Consider the following 17183-nt stretch of genomic DNA (forward strand, 5'->3'; position numbering starts at 1 on the left):
TAAAAACCAAAAATTATCCTAAATACCTATAACACAAAAAATTATGCTCATAGTATAAATATAACATTTATAACATTATAGGTAATTAACATTAAATATACCAAGCTACACTAGTGTTAATGAACAGATTCTATCAAAACATAAAAAGCACAATTATTAATTGTTTCCAAATTATACTAAGGCATTTTAAGGCTTACCTTCACAAAGTTTCTGCTTCATCACTTCCCTTATTTTGGATATTGCAATATAGTCTTCCACATAAAACACATAAGTTGAAGAAGGCTTGTTGGCAATAGCTCTAAGTTCTGCATCTTCTGTTTCTGAACCAACACCAATGGCAAATAATGTTATCTTACTATCTCTTGCTGCTTCAGCTGCATCCTTGACTTCATCTTGGGATTTGCCATCCGTAAGTACCACCGCTATCTTGGTCAGAAATCGTGAGGACTTGGCAAAAAGGTAATCAAGTGCAAACTGGATGGCCTTCCCCGTTCTTGTGTTTCCTCCTAAGTAGAGTATGGATTCCACTGCTGCCATCAGATGTTCTCCTGAATCATAGCTTCCGAGGGGAATCTCCAGCACAGGGTAGTCACTATATTGAACCACCCCAACTTGAATAAACTTTGGTCCAATGTCGAAGTTTTTTGTGATATTGATGAGCCACTTTTTCACTATTTCAAAGTTTTCTGGGCCAACACTATAAGAGCCATCTAAGATGAAAACTAAATCTGTCGGAGCAGTACGACAACCTAAGCACAAAAGAAAACCATTGTAACACATCTTTTACATAAAAAGCACAAAGAGGGAGATTTTAAACATATGAGTTTCAGCTATACACTAACATCATTGCTTATTTTAAATTATCAATGAAATATGTTTAGTTTAAGGCTAACCTGAAATACTTAGAAAAATATAAGCCAATCAATAGGGAGAAAAACATTAAAAATGAATTTGCTACCAACTTCTGGACTTAGCTAGCCAATAAAATTTCATCTTCAATATATTAATAGTTGATAAATGTTATGTGAACTATATTAATAGTTGATAAATGTTATGTGAACCAAGATTGCCAAATGAATCAACTTTTGCATTATATCCAAGATGGGTTTCTAAAGGTCTGATGTCTCATATTCAGTGAATGATGTAGTCAGAACATCAGCTTGTACTAAAAATCTATGGTCAAAGGTATAAAGCTAATCCTTGCCTAGTAGAAATAGATTCTTGTTTTAAGATACCAGGAAACACATTTGTGGTCAGCACATCATAGGGTGCTTCTGAGGAAAAAAAGGCTATCTTTGGCGCAAGTTAATTTCAACAAGTTATAAGCAGTTGTAGAAAGAAAAGGAAAAAAGTCTTAACTCTTTTCTACAGTACACATATCATGTCTCTAGCCCTATTTCATTCATTCAGTTTATTTATACTGAATACCTACTCTGTGCCTGACATCACACTATGTATTGGGTTCAAATATATAGAAGATATCTCAAAAAGCTCAAAGTATACTAGACAAAAAAGAGACTGGTTAGGAAACGTGCAAAATACTATGAGAACATTTAGGAGTGGGTGGCAACATAATCGTGGAAGGTCAGGAAAGGTTTTATGGGAAAGCTGGCAGGCAATCAGGGATCTGAAACAAGAGCATCAGTTAGGTGAAGAGGACGATACTCTAATAAAAGGGAAGAGCAACTGCAAAGGCCCAGAGCTGGGAGAAAAACTAAAGACTAAAAGATAAACTGGTTTGTTGAGGCAATTCCAATAGTTTGGAATGGCTAACAGAATACCATTAGAACAGCTATATTTGCCTTCTCATTCTCTCACTTCTGTACTCAAAGCAGCAATAATAGCTATTCTTTATATGATAATGAGATAATTTTATATTCATGCTTTGTTTTACATTTAGCATGTTTTCATTTATCACAGGGGAAGTCACATATCCCTGAAGATGTTCAGAATGAAAGTAGATGACAGTTAGCTGTAAGTCTTATGCTTTTATTCATTTTTTTTTTGCATTCTAGGTTTTGGGGTACATGTGAAGAACATGCAAGATTGTTGCATAGGTACACACATAGCAGTGTGATTTGCTGCCTTCCTCCCCATCACCTATATCTGGCATTTCTCCCCATGCTATCTCTCCCCGACTCCCCACCCACTGCTATCCCTCCCCTATTTCCCCCTATGTAGTGATCAGATGACCAATTTAAAGTTATAATAAAGTTATTCATTTTCTGCATGTATTTGCAAGTATGACATCATAATTGCAAAGGATAATACTAAAGAAAAATTATTTAGTGACAATTATTATTCTTAGTATTTTGCATCTCCTTAGGAATAAATCCATTGTTTTCCCTTTTCCCTTCCTTTATCTATGGCTATTTACATATTGGGATGTTGACAAGGCTCACAAGAAGTGATCCCAATCGTATAGTCATCTTAACTCACTCATCACAGTCTAGCAAAAATAAACACTAACACAAGAGGTAATATGTATAATAGTCAAAAAGTTCCAAAAATAAATAGAATTGCCAAAATATGGATTTGTCTCAAAAATATATCTGTGATCATGACATTATTCCTAAGACGCTCTACTGCAGGTGGTAGTATCCTCAGAAGGGTGTAAGGGACACAATTCCAACAACCTCTGCCAAGGCAGCCACGGCCGGAGGTCAAGGCAGGGATAGGAGAAATGGAGTTCTGCCCAGAGGCAAATTTGCTAACCCAAGGGAATGCAATTTTTCTGTTATTTTTGGAAGCCGGAAAAACTAAGATTAAACGGTTATGCTTTTATTGTTTTTTTGCAGGGAGACAAAAGGATAGAAAAGTTGTGTTTGCAGAGCTTTTCAATGTTGGCCCTTCCTAAATACTGAGACTCGTCTGAAACTGCTAGTGTTTGTGTGCCACCTGATCCAGCGGTTTTCATTCTTAGGTTATTCTTGGCCCTTCCTACCCTTCTTTCTGTCACAGAGCCACAGAGCATATATTTCATAACATCAAAGTTAGTCAAGAGCATGGGCACACAAGCAAATGATGCCATTTATAAGCCCTAGACATAATATCCATCCTAAGAAACCTCTTCCTTAGAGAGATGAATGATGTAACAGAAAAGGAATGGGATTGAAGATCAAAAACATAGTTCAAATACTAGTTACTGCCCTTACAAGCTGTATGATACTAGGTAAGCCCCTTAACTTTTTAAAATCCCTTTTCCCACCCAAGAAAAAAACAAAGGAAAGGGTATCCACATTACAGAGTGCTTGCATGAATTAAACTATAAAAGTGTTATGCAAGCTTTAAATACTATTGTATTAATACATTTTAAGCCAAGTTGAATCAAATTGTCAAACCATCTCATTTAACTTTTATAGAGACCATAGTTAATTTACAGTAGGGTATTTATGAGTTTTGAAAATATGAATATAAGCAAACTTTTTAAAAAAATTTGTTATCTCTAAATGATAGTCTGGGTAAAAGAATATAGTTAATATAGCTCTTTATCTCTTTACACAGACTTTCCTAAAAACAATAACAACATTCACTGAGATGTACTGTGCTAAGCTATTCATATGCATTATCTCATTCCATCCTGATAACCAATCTACAACGCTTTCTTTATCTTTCTGTCATGCAGCTCAAAAGTGGCTGAACATGGACTCAATACCACTCTGTTTGTTCCAAAGCTTGATGTGTTAATTGAATAAACTATTGCCATAGAGTCATCTCAAAATTATCTCTGAGGGAAGCTTTTCTTCTCATTTAATGAGTAATAGCACTTCATTTATTTTAGGAAGTTACAGAATCAAGATAGTAAGAATGAAATCATTAAAACTATTACTTGAACTCCTTTGGTTTAATTTTCAGATTAATTTGTTTATAATAAAAAACGATGATGCTCGTAGTGCTTACTTGATCTTATTTCCCCATCTTCAGCTAACACAGAATTCTGAAGAAGCAGGACCAAAACCGTGCAGGCAAATGTAACACAGTGAGCCATGTTTCTGTTTTCGTTCAAATATTTTGGTTTTAGGATTCCTGGGGGGGAAAAAGGCAAGTTAAATATATTAATTAAAGTCAACACCTGGCCATGATACATTTACATTTGGAAATTACAAGACCCAATTGAAGTACAGCTAATTTTGTGACTATTAACTTAAATGTGTTTAAAATAGCAAAATTTTAAATGTATTACTGCAAGAGGACAATAAATAAGGGCTAAAGACCATGGTAAATCTTAATTTACAATTGTCATCAGAAAACTGTACACATTTTCTAAAATTTGAGCTTTATGCTAATATTTACTAGAATTTATCCTTTGGGCATAGCCTGTAAACCTTATCACATTCTTTGTAATATCTGAATGTTACCAAACATTTTTCTTTTAAATATTTAAGGAATACTCAGAGTATTTAGCTGATAGGATTTGATTTTTAAAATAAGATATAATTATAAACATTAAGACCTGTTTTATTTAATTCATAAACACTCAGTTATATAGTTTTAATACATTATCTAAAATCAGTCCAAGGACTTCATTTCTGGTTAGAATGTGGATAGTTGCAAGAGATTGTCACTCACCATAATGAGTACATACCAGAAAATACTACAAATTCATATGCTTTTTAAGCCCAGCAGAAGTGAAATAATTTAAAAAAACATAAAAGAACTAAATTCTAGAAGTTATTAAACTTTGTCATATAGAAGTGATTCACAACTGCTTTAATCTCTGGCAGAAAGGAAATAGTGATGAGAAGGAATTGCCATACCATGTCAAAAATCACTCAAAGCTGATGTAACAGATTGGAAATTTGATGAGTCTCTGCCACACAGAAAGCATTCCTTTATTCAGCAATTCCTTCTGGTGAGCCTTAACTAAATACACAGAGTAGACAAGTAGAACACAGAAAGTTGTAAACAATATGGAACAGCCTAGAGAAAGTATGTCCCTCTTCCTATCCAGGTACCCAGAGACTTCCTTAAATATAAAATAGTGGCCAAAATTTGAAGCAAGAAATTTTTATTTCTGACCAGGAGAAAAACAGCATAGGCAGATCCAGAGATTATCTAAATAGCACAAGTAGCAAAAATTGTATGCAAAATGGCAATAAAAACATTAAAGGATTTAGTGAATAAGATGGAAAACATGTACAAAACTGTGGGAAATTTCAGAAGGCAGATAGAAACTGTACAAAAAGATACAAAAAAAATGCATGCAATTAAAAAAATCAGAAAATGGTTTTTACAATGGATTTACCTGCATACATTGGAAGAAAAGATAAGTAGACTTGAAGATAAGTTGGTAGAAATTATCAAAAATGAAACTCTAAGGCACAAAAAATATAATAAAAGGAATAGAGCATCTAAAACTTTTGGAACAATATCAAGGGACCTTGATTTAGCATATAAGCGAGTACATTTTTCTGATGAAAAGGAGAGAATGAAGAAATATTTGAAAAGACATGGCCAAAAACTTTTCCAAATTAATGAAAGTCACCAATTCTCAGATCAAAGAAGTACAGCAAACCACAAGCAGGACGCAAAATAAATCATACCTAGGTACATCATATTCCATCAACTGAAAATCAAAATAAAACATACAATTCCTAAAACTGGCCAGAGGAAAAAAGACACATAACCTACAGAGGGACAGCAGTAAGAATTTTAGACAGAAATTTTCTAGTAATAAACTGAGCACTCAATTATAAAGAGACAAAAATCCTAAACGTGTAGACATCTAATGTTAAAGCTTCTAAATAAATGAAACAAAAAATGAAAAAAAAACATAGACACATTAAAAATAATGTGAGGTTTTAATATCCAGCACTCAGTATTATTTAATTAGACCAGGAAAAAATTGGTAATGGAGCGGAAGGTTTGGACAACTCTATTATTAACCAGCTTCATCTAGTTAATATTTACAAAACACTAAACTAACAACAGGAGAAGGAACATTGTTTTGTAATGCATATGAAGTAGTCACCAAAAAGACAGTATGCTGGAGAGAAAACAAGTCTCAGATCAAAAAACTGAAACCATACGGATTATGTTCCTTGACCAAAGGGCACTGAGTTATAAAATACTGGTCACAGTATCTGGATATGAAGTTTTATCTGTGGAAAAGCTTTTTATTAAAAATGTAACTTATTAATAGGTAACTGGACCAGTTTAAATAAATAATATTTTCCTAGGACTTTTGCTTTTTCACCTGTCCTCTTACTATCTTTCTATTATACTTAGGATCTGTAGTTATCCTATAGATTTTCAGAAGTGAACATTCTAAAATATTTTGAAATTAAGCAACATAGTTTTTTTTTTTTCTTTTAATAGTACTTTAAGCTCTGGGGTACACGTGTTTATCCTCCAGGATTGTTGCATAGGTACATATATGCTGTGGTGGTTTGCTGTCTCCATGCCCCACCCCCACCCACACTATCACCTACATCAGGCATTTCTCCCGGTGTTATCCTTCCAAACCCACCCACCCACCACTGCCCCTCCCTTCCCCGGGTCCCCCCCCAACCACCTAATATACCCCAGTGTGAGCTGTTCCCCTCCCTGTGCCCATGTGTTCTCACTGTTCAACACCCGCCTATGAGCGAAAACATGCGGTGTTTGCTATTCTGTTCTTGTGTCAGTTTACTGAGAATGATGGTTTCCAGATTCAGCCATGTCTCTACAAAGGACATGAGCTCGTCATTCTTAAAGGCTACATAGTATTCCATGGTGTATATGTGACACATTTTCCTTGACCAGTCTATCATTGATGGGCATTTGGATAGGTTCCAGGTCTTTCCTATTGTAAACAGTGCCACAACGAACAAATGTGTGCATGTGTCTTTATAATAGAATGATATAATCCTTTGGGTATATACACAGTAATGGGATTGCTGGGTCAAATGGAATTTCTATTTCTAGATCCTTGAGGAATTGCCACACTGTCTTCCATAATAGTCGAATTAACTTAGACTCCTACCAACAGTGTGAAAGTGTTGCTATTTTTCCACATCCTCTCCAGCATCTGTTGTCTCCACATTTTTTAATGATTGCCATTCTAACTCATGTGAGATGATATCTCAGTGTGGCTTTGATTTGCATTTATCTAATGACCAGTGATGATGAGCATCTTTTCATGTGTTTGTTGGCCACATAAATGTCTTCTTTTGAAAAGTGTCTGTTCATATCCTTTGCCCACTTTTGAATGGGGTTGTTTGTTTTTTACTTGTACATCTGCTTTAGTTCTTTGTAGATTCTGGATATTAGCCCTTTGTCAGATGGGTAATTTGCAAAATGTTTTCCCATTCTGTTGGTTGCTAGATCTAATGATTGTTTCTTTTGCTGTGCAGAAACTCTTAAGTTTAATTAGATCCCATTTGTCTATTTGACTTTTGTTGCCATTGCTTTTGGCATTTCAGTCATGAAGTCCTTGTCTATGCCTATGTCCTGAATGGCATTGCCTAGGTTTTCTTCTAGGGTTTTTATGGTGTTAGGTCTTATGTTTAAATCTTTAATCCATCTGGAGTTAATTTTTGTATAACGTGTAAAGAAGGGGTCCAGTATCAGCTTCCTACACATGGCCAGCCAGTTTCCCCAATACCATTTATTAAACAGGGAATCCTTTCCCCGTTGCTTGTTTTTGTCCAGTTTGTCGAAGATCAGATGGTTGTAGATGTGTGGTGTTACTTCTAAGGCCTCAGTTCTGTTCCATTGGTCTATATCTCTGTTTGTACCAGTACCATGTGGTTTTGATTACTGTAGCCTTGTAGTATAGTTTGAAGTCAGGTAGCATGATGCCTCCAGCTTTGTTCTTTTTGCTTAGGATTGTCTTGGCTATATGGGCTTTCTTTTGGTTCCATATGAAGTTTAAAGTGGTTTTTTCCAGTTCTGTAAAGAAGGTCAGTGGTAGCTTGATGGGGATAGCATTGACTCCGTAAATTACTTTGAGCAGTATGGCCATTTTCACAATGTTGATTGATCCTAACCATGAACATGAAATGTTTTTCCATCTGTTTGTATCCTCTCTTACTTCCTTGAGCAGTGGTTTGCAGTTCTCCTTGGGTCCTTTACATCCTTTGTTAGTAGTATTCCTAGATATTTTATTCTCTTTGTAGCAATTGTGAATGGTAATTCACCCATGATTTGGCTCTCTGTATGTCTGTTGTTAACGTATAGGAATGCTTGTGATTTCTGCACATTGATTTTTGTATCCTGAGACTTTGCTGAAGTTGTTTATCAGCTTAAGTAGGTTTCGGGCTAAGATGATGGGGTCTTCTAAATATACAATAATGTCATCTGCAAATAGAGACAACTTGACTTCCTCTTTTCCTAACTGAATATGCTTTATTTCTTTTTCTGGCCTAATTGCTCTGTCTAGAACTTCCAATACTATATTGAATAGGAGTAGTGAGAGAGGGCATCCTTGTCTATTGCCAGATTTCTAAGGAAATGCTTCCAGTTTTTGCCTATTCAGTATGATATTTGCTGTGGGTTTGTCATAAATAACTTTTATTATTTTGATATACATTCCATCAGTACCTAGTTTACTGAAAGTTTTCAGTATAAAGAGTTGTTGAATTTTGTCAAAGGCTTCTTCTGCATCTATTGAGATAATCACGTGGTTTCTGTCTTTGGTTCTGTTCATGTGACAGATTACATTTATAGATTTGTGTATGTTGAACCAGCCTTGCATTCCCAGGATGAAACCTACTTGATCATGATGGATAAGCTTTTGATGTGCTGTTGCACTCAGTTTGCCAATATTTTACTGAAGATTTTTGCATTGATGTTCATCATGGATACTGTCCTGAAGTTTTCTTTTTTAGTTGCTTCTCTGCAGGTTTTGGTATCAGGATGAAGTTGGTCTCATAAAATGAGTTAGAGAAGATTCCCTCCTTTTGTATTGTTTGGAAGAGTTTCAAAAGGAATGGTACCAGCTTTTCTTTGTACATCTGGTAAAATTCAGCTGTGAACCCGTCTGGACCTGGACTTTTTTTGGGTGGTAGGCTATTAATTGCTACCTTGACTTCAGGCCTTATTATTGGTCTATTCAGGGTTTCAACCTCTTCCTGGTTTAGTTATGGGAGTGTGCAAGTGTCCAGGAATTTATCCATTTCTCCGAGATTTACTGGTTCGTGCACATAGTGGTGTTTGTAGTAATCTCTGATTGTAGTTTGTATTTCTGTGGAATCAGTGATGATCTCACCTTTATCATTTTTTATTGCATCTATTCTGTTCTTCTCTCCTTTATTTTTTATTAGTCTGGCTAGTGGTCTATTTTATTGATCTTTTCAAAAAACCAGCTCCTGGATTTATTGATTTTTTTGAAGTGTTTTGTGTGTCTCTATCTCCTTCAGTTCTGCTCTGATCTTAGTTATTTCTTGTCTTCTGCTAGCTTTTGAGTTTTTTTGATCTTGCTCCTCTAGCTCCTTCAATGTTGATGATAGGGTGTCGATTTTAGATCTTTCCTTGCTTCTCATGTGGGCATTTATTACTATAAATTTTCCTCCAGACACTGCTGTAAGTGTGTCTCTTAGATTCTGGTACATTTGTCTTTGCTCTCATTGGTTACAAAGATTTTTATGTCTGCCTGCATTTCATTGTTTGCCCTTTTGTCAGTTAGGAGGAAGTTGTTCAGTTTCCATGTAGTTGTGTGGTTTTGAGTGAGTTTCTTAATCGTGAGTTCTAATTTGATTGCACTGTGGTCTGAGAGACAATTTGCTTTGATTTTCATTCTTTTGCATTTGCTGATGAGTGATTTACTTCCAATTATGTGGTCAATTTTAGAGTAAGTGCAAGGTGGTGCTGAGAAGAATGCATATTCCATGGATTTAAGGTGGAGATTTCTGTAGATGTCTATTAGGTCTGCTTGGTCCAGATCTGTGTTCAAGTCCTGTCTATCCTTGTTGATTTTCTGTCTCGTTGATCTGATATTGACAGTAGAGTGTTAAAGTCTCCCACTACTATTGTGCAGAAGTCTAAGTCTCTTTGTAGGTCATTAAAAACTTGCTTTATGTATCTGGGTGCTCCTGTATTGGGTGCATATATATTTAGGATAATTAGCTCTTCTTGTTGCATTGATCCTTTTACCATTATGTAATTCCCTTCTTTGTCTCTTTTTATTTTTGTTTGTTTAAAGACCATTTTATCAGAGGGTAGGATTGCAACCTTTGCTTTTTTTTTGCTCTCCATCTGTTTGGTAAATCTTCTTCCATCCCTTTATTTTGAGTCTATGTGTGTCTTTCCATGTGAGATGGGTTTCCTGAATACAGCACACCAATGGGTCTTGACTTTTTACCCAGTTTGCCAGTCTGTGTCTTTGGACTGAGGCACTTAGGCCATTTACATTTAACATTAATATTGTTATGTGTGAATTTGATCTTGCCATTGTGTTATTGGCTGGTTGTTTTGCTTGTTAGTTGGCACAGCTTCTTTGTGTTGTTGGTCTTTACCATTTGGTACATTTTTGCTGTGGTTGATACTGGTTGTTCCTTTCCATGTTTAGTGCTTCCTTCAGGAGCTCTTGTAAGGCAGGTCTGGTGGTGACAAAATCGCTCAGCATTTGCTTGTCCCTAAAGGATTTTATTTCTCCTTCACTTACAAAGCTTAGTTTGGCTGGATATGAAATTGTGGGTTGAAAGTTCTTTTCTCTAAGGATGTTGAATATTGGCCCCCACTCTCTTCTGGCTTGTAGGGATTCTGCTAAGAGATCTGCTGTGAGTCTGATGGTCTTCCCCTGTAGATGATCTGACCTTTCTCTCTGGCTGCCCTTAGCATTTTTTTCCTTCATTTCAACCCTGGTGAATCTGATGATTATGTGCCTTGAGGTTGCTCTTCTTAAGTAGTGTCTTTGTGGTGTTCTATTTCTTGGATTTGGATTTTGGCCTGCTATGCTAGGTTGGGGAAGTTCTCCTAGATTATGTCCTGAAGAGTATTTTCCAGCTTGGATTCATTCTCTCCATCACATTCAGGTAAACCAATCAAGCATAGATTAGGTCTTTTCATATAATCTCATATTTCTTGGAGGTTTTGTTAATTTTTCACTTTGTTTCTCTAATCTTGCCTCCTCATTTTATTTCATTGAGTTGATCTTCAATTTCTGATATCCTTTCTTCTGCTTGATCAATTCAGCTACTGAAACTTGTGTATGCCATGCCAAGTGCTTGTGCTGGGTGTTTCAGCTCCATCAAATTTATATTCCTCTCTAGGCTGGTCATTCTAGTTAGCATTTCATCTAACTATTTTCAACATTCTTAGTTTCTTTGCATTGGTTTAGAACATGATCTTTTAGCTTCGAGAAGTTTATTATTACCCACCTTCTGAAGCCTGCTTCTGTCAGTTCCTCAAATTCATTGTTTGTCCTGTTTTGTTCCCTTGCTGGTAAGGAGTTATGATCCCTCAGCGGGAGGAGAGGCATCTGGACTTTGATGATTCATCCTTTCTGCGCTGGTTTCTTCCCATCTTCATGGATTTATCTATCTTTGATCTTTGAAGTTGGTAATTTCAGATGGGAACTCTGAGTGAATGTCCTTTCTGTTAAAGTAGGGGTTATTTCTCCTGTATGAGGCTTTTTTTTTAATAGACAGGGGTTAATGTGCCACTTGAGACAGTCTGTCCCTTGTCTGCCTGTGGATGCGCTGTTGTGCTGCCTCAGTCTCAGCCCAGCTGCTGTTTATTCTCCCCCTGGATTAAGCAACATACTTCTAAATAATCCACAAGTTTCAAAAAGTCAAAGGAAGAGTTTTTAAACATTTCAAACTGAACAATAATTTTTTAAATCTAATATTTTGTGATGCAGATAAACAGCACTTAGAAATTTTAACTTTAAAAGCACAGATTAAAAAATAAAAACACAATAAAAATTAATTCCACATTAAGAAGCTAGAAAAAGTAAAACAAATTAAAGCCAAAAGGTAAAAAATTTTGAAAGAATTCTTTGGACAAATAAATATACTGATATGCCTTAGTACTTATAATCAAGAAACAACAGAGAAAATATAAATATTTGCCTATGTAATTATTGAAATAGAAGGCACCACTACAGATCCTACAAACATTAAAAGGATAAGTGGACAGGTGAAATGAACAAAGTCTTTGTAAAATGCTATTTATTAAAACTGGTCCAATTATTTACTAAAGAAGTTAAATTATTAATCAAAAACATTTCCACAAAGAAATCTCCTGGGATAACATCACCAGTAATTTCTTTGAATAATTTCTGCAAAACAGTCAGGAAAAAAAAATGAAACTATTGACTTCAGTAGAATTAAATTCAAATAAGGGAGAAGTGAGTTCTTTCTAATTTTTATTATGAGGCCAACATACACCCCCCCCCAAAAATGAACTAGACAAAGATATTACAAAGTAAGAAAATTATAATCCATTATCCTTTATGAACAAGAATATAAAAATCTATAACAAAATATTAGCTAATCAAATCTAGCAATATATTTTAAAATATCATGACCATGTGAGATTTATTAGAGAAATGCAAGATTGGTTAACACTCAAAATTCAACTTATATAACATACTAAGGTGAGAGACTAGGAAAAAAAATCACATAAACATCTCAATTTATGCATTAAAAGTTCTTAATAAAATTTAACACTCACTTATAATAAAATGTTCAGCAAACTTAGCATGTGAATGTAAATGCTGTCTATAAAAAAATCTACATATAACATCACATTGAGTTGTGAAATACTAAATTCTCTCCTGCTCAAATCAGTAAGCAGCTAAGGATACATTCTCACACCACCTCTATTAAAAAATGTACAAGGAGTTCTAGCTACTGCCATGTGCACAAATAAGAAACAAAACAAGTAAAGGAAAAAATAAAACTGTCAATATTTATTGAAAACATGATAATCTACATAGAAAGTGGAATCTACAAAAGCAAGTGAATTTAGCAAGATCATAAGACACAAGATTAATGATTTTAATTGGGAAAAGAATTTAATATCATTTTCAATAGTAACAAAAGTATTATAAATGTAGAAATAAAGCTAATGAAATATGGAAAGACCTCTGTGCTGAAACATTGCAAAATTAAAGTAGCCAAATAAATGGAGAGATCCACATTCAGAATTAAAAGAATACTATTAACATATCCATCCTCCCCAAACTGGTCTATAGATTCATCAAAATCCCAATTAAAATCTCAGATTTTTAAAATTAACAAATATCCTAAAATTTATATAAAATGCAAATTATTTTGAATTGGAACAATTTTGAGAAAGAACACTCTTAATAAGAAAGTTGGAGAATTGACATTATCAGATACTGATTTACATCAGTCTGCTTTCTGTTATTGTAACTGAATACCTGAGGTAGAGTAATTTATAAAGAAATATATTTATTTCTTGAGAGAGATCCAAGATGGCCGTCTAGCAGCAGCTCAGGGTTGCAGCTCCCAGTGAAAGCACAGAGAGTGGGTGGACGCCACACTTCCAGACGAATTTTTGTTGCTTATGGACCAGGAGATTCCCAGCAGAGGAGCCCCACAGGTTGCCAGCACAACTCTTTTGGCCGGCATGGCTGTTTTGCTGGTGTTCCAGCACGGCAGTTCTCAGTGTGGAGTATGCAGGACTGGGTGCCCTTTTAGTTGGTGTCTGGAGCTCCGAGAAGGCAGAGTCACCCATTCAGCTGATTGGGAGGGGGACTAAAGCCAGGAGCCAGACAGGGAGAGGGCAGAAAAGCACCACGAATCTCAGTGCACTGTTTCAGCCGGCATGGTCACAGCACGGGAAACTGCATATATCCCAGCACCTTTTTGGCAGGTGACTGGGGAACCTGGGAGAGAATCGACCGTTCAATTAGGAAAAGAAAAAAAGGGGACTCCAAGGCAGGGAGCCAGGTGATTGGGCTCAGCTAGTCCCACCCCACAAAAAAAATAGCAATTAGAAACACTGATGGTTGAGAGTTTCAGAGCAAGTACAGCTGAACCCGGGAAAGTCCAGCTCTGTGGGGGAGGGGCGTCTACCGAAGGAAAACTAAGAAACAGAAATAACATCACCACCAACAACCTGGACATCCACTCAGAGACCCAATCTGAAAATTGAAAAATTACAAAGACGACAGGTGGATAAATCCACAAAGATGGGAAGAAACTAGTGCAAAAGGCTGAAAACATCCAAAATCAGAATGCCTCTCCTCCTTCAGGGGATCATAGCTCCTCATCAGCAAGGGAACAAGGCCTGATGGAGAATGAGTGTGATGAATTGTCAGAATCAGGCTTCAGAAGGTGGATAATAAGAAACTTCTGTGAGCTAAAAGAACATGTTCTAACCCAATGCAAAGAAACTAAGAACCTTGAAAAAAGGTTTGACAAAATGCTAATGAAAATAGACAATTTAGAGAGAAATATAAGTGAATTAATGGAGCCAAAAAACAACACAAGAACTTCATGAAGTATGCACAAGTTTTAACAGTCGAATTGATCAAGTAGAAGAAAGGATATCAGAGATCGAAGACCAACTCAATGAAATAAAACGAGAAGACAAGATTAGAGAAAAAAGGATAAAAAGGAATGAGCAAAGTATCCAAGAAATATGGGACTATGTGAAAACACTTAATCTACGTTTGATAGGTGTACCTGAATGTGACAAAGAGAATGAATCCAAGCTGGAAAATACTCTTCAGGATATTATTCAGGAAAACTTTCCCAACCTAGCAAGGCAGGACAATATTCAACTCCAGGTAACACAGAGACCACCACAAAGATATTCCTCAAGAAGAGCAACCCAAGGCATATAATCATCAGATTCACCAGGGTTGAAATGAAGGAGAAAATGCTAAGGGTAGCCAGAGAGAAAGGTCAGGTTACCCACAAAGGGAAGCCTATCAGATTCACAGCAGATGTCTCAGCAGAAACCCTACAAGCCAAACGAGAGTGGGGACCAATATTCAATATCCTTAAAGAAAAGAACTTTCAACCAGAATTTCATATCCAGCCAAACTAAGCTTCACAAGCAAAGGAAAAATAAAATATTTTGTGAACAAGCAAGTACTTAGAGATTTCATCACCACCAGGCCTGCTTTACAAGAGTTGCTGAAAGAAGCACTACATATAGAAAGGAACAACCAATATCAGCCTTTCCAAAAATATACGAAAAAGTTAAGAGCATTAACATAATGAAGAATTTACATCAACTAATGGGCAAACAGCCAGCTAGCATCAAATGGAAGTGTTAAACTCACATATATTATTATTAATCCTAAATTTAAATCAACTAAATCCCCCAATTAAAAGATACAGACAGGCAAATCAGATAAAAAGTCAAAACCCATCGGTATGCTGCATCCAGACCCATCTCACATGCAAGGATACACAAAGACTCAAAACAAAGGGATGGAGGAAGAATTACCAACCCAATGGAGAGCAAAAATAAATAAATAAATAAAAAGCAGGAGTTGCCATTCTCACCTCTGATAAAATAGACTTTAAAGCAACAAAGATCAAAAGAGGCAAAGAAGGACATTACATAATGGTAAAAGGATCAGTGCAACAAGAAGAGTTAACGATCCTAATTATATACTCACCCAATACAGGAGCGCCCAGATACATAAGACAAGTTCTTAATGACTTATAAAGAGACTTAGACTCCCACACAATAATAGTGGGAGACTTTAACATCACATTGTCAATATTCGACAGATCAATGAGACAGAAAATTAACAAGGATATCCAGGACTTGAACTCAGACCCAGAACAAGTAAACTTAATAAACATTTATAGAACTCTCCACCCCAAACACACAAAACATACATTCTTATCAGTACCACATCACACCTACTCTAAAAGTGACTGCATAATTGGAAGTAAATCATTCCTCAGCAATTGCATAGCATTTCACACGTTTGAATGAAATATTGGTTGGCTGCTAGTTTGTTATTTTCCTCCCTTATTCCTTCCTGTCTCCATTGTTAAGCACAATTATTGGCATAAAAGAGGTTTTCAATACCCATTTTTAGACTGCATTCTAGCCTGGGCAATAAAGCAACACTCCCGTTCTCTCTCCTCTTTCTCTTTCTCTCTTTCATTATTTTTTCCCCCTCTTTTTCTTTTTTGTTTTCTTTTTCTTTTTCCTCTCTAAAAAAAAAAGTAAAATAAAAATGTAAAACAAGTCTTGGGAAAAAAAAGAAAATATATTTATTTCTTGTAGTTTTGAAGGCTGGAAAGTCCAAGGTCTAAGGGTAACATGTGGTGAGGGCCTTATAACATGTGGTGGGGTTTTCTGCAGAGTCTCATTGTGGTGTAGGGGGCTCAGAAGAGAGAACCTACCTGGCTTTTTATAGCAGAACTACGTTCCTGATAACTAACTCACTCTCAGGGTAACCCATTAATCCATTAATCAATTAACCCATGAAAATGATGGATCTATCCATGAGAACAGAAACTTCATGACCCAATCACCTCCTAAAGGCCCCACCTCCTAGTACCTTTACACTGGAGACTAACTTTCAACATGAGTTTCAGAGGTGGCAAACATGCAAAAATCACAGCAACTTACTATAAGCTACAGAAATCAAGAAAATGTAGTACTATATTAACATAAAGAGGCATTGAACAGAACACAACACAGTTTTGGTAACAGACCCACACTTATATAGTCAATTGATTTTCAACAAAAATACCAAAGTAGTTAGATAGGAAAAGAAAGGATTTTGGTGGGGGGGCTTGTTTTTTGTTTTTGAGACAAAGTCTCACTCTGTCACCCAGGCTGGAATGCAGTGGCACGATTTCTACTAACTGCAATCTCTGCTTCCTGGGTTCAAGCGATTCTCTTGCCTCAGCCTCCCAAGTACCTGGGATTACAGGTGCCGGCCATCACAACTAGCTAATTTTTGTATTTTTAGTAGAGACAGGGTTTCACCATGTTGGCCAGGCTGTTCTCGAACTCCAGACCTCAGGTGATCCACCTGCTTGGGCCTCCCAAAATGCTCGGATTACAGGCATGAGCCACAGCACCTGGCCAAGGAAGTCTTTTCAACAAACCTGCTGAATCACCTGGATAAACACATGTAATAAAATGAACCTTGATTCCTACCTCATTTCACGTAAGAAAATTAAATGGAGCATAGATCTAAATGTAAAAGCTAAAATTGTAAGTCTTGTAATAGAAAAACATAAGAGAACATCTTCACAACTTTAGGATTAAGACAAATATTTCTTAGGACACAAAAACCATTAGCAGTT

General features: G+C 36.0%; 1 protein-coding gene across 1 annotated transcript in view; it reads right to left on the reverse strand.

Annotated features, from left to right (window-relative positions):
• The window catches only part of COL21A1 (collagen type XXI alpha 1 chain), a 211375-nt gene that overhangs the window by 137688 nt on the left and 56504 nt on the right, over positions 1 to 17183 (reverse strand). The window contains exons 2-3 of the mRNA XM_054254131.2: positions 3901 to 4026; positions 198 to 749 (exon numbers count right to left, since the gene is read on the reverse strand). Of these exons, the coding sequence (XP_054110106.1) occupies positions 198 to 749; positions 3901 to 3988 (640 nt within the window). The 5' untranslated portion in view covers positions 3989 to 4026. The remainder of the gene's footprint in view (positions 1 to 197; positions 750 to 3900; positions 4027 to 17183) is intronic.

Source organism: Callithrix jacchus, chromosome 4, assembly GCF_049354715.1.
Source record: "Callithrix jacchus isolate 240 chromosome 4, calJac240_pri, whole genome shotgun sequence".
Taxonomy (NCBI): Eukaryota; Metazoa; Chordata; class Mammalia; order Primates; family Cebidae; genus Callithrix; species Callithrix jacchus.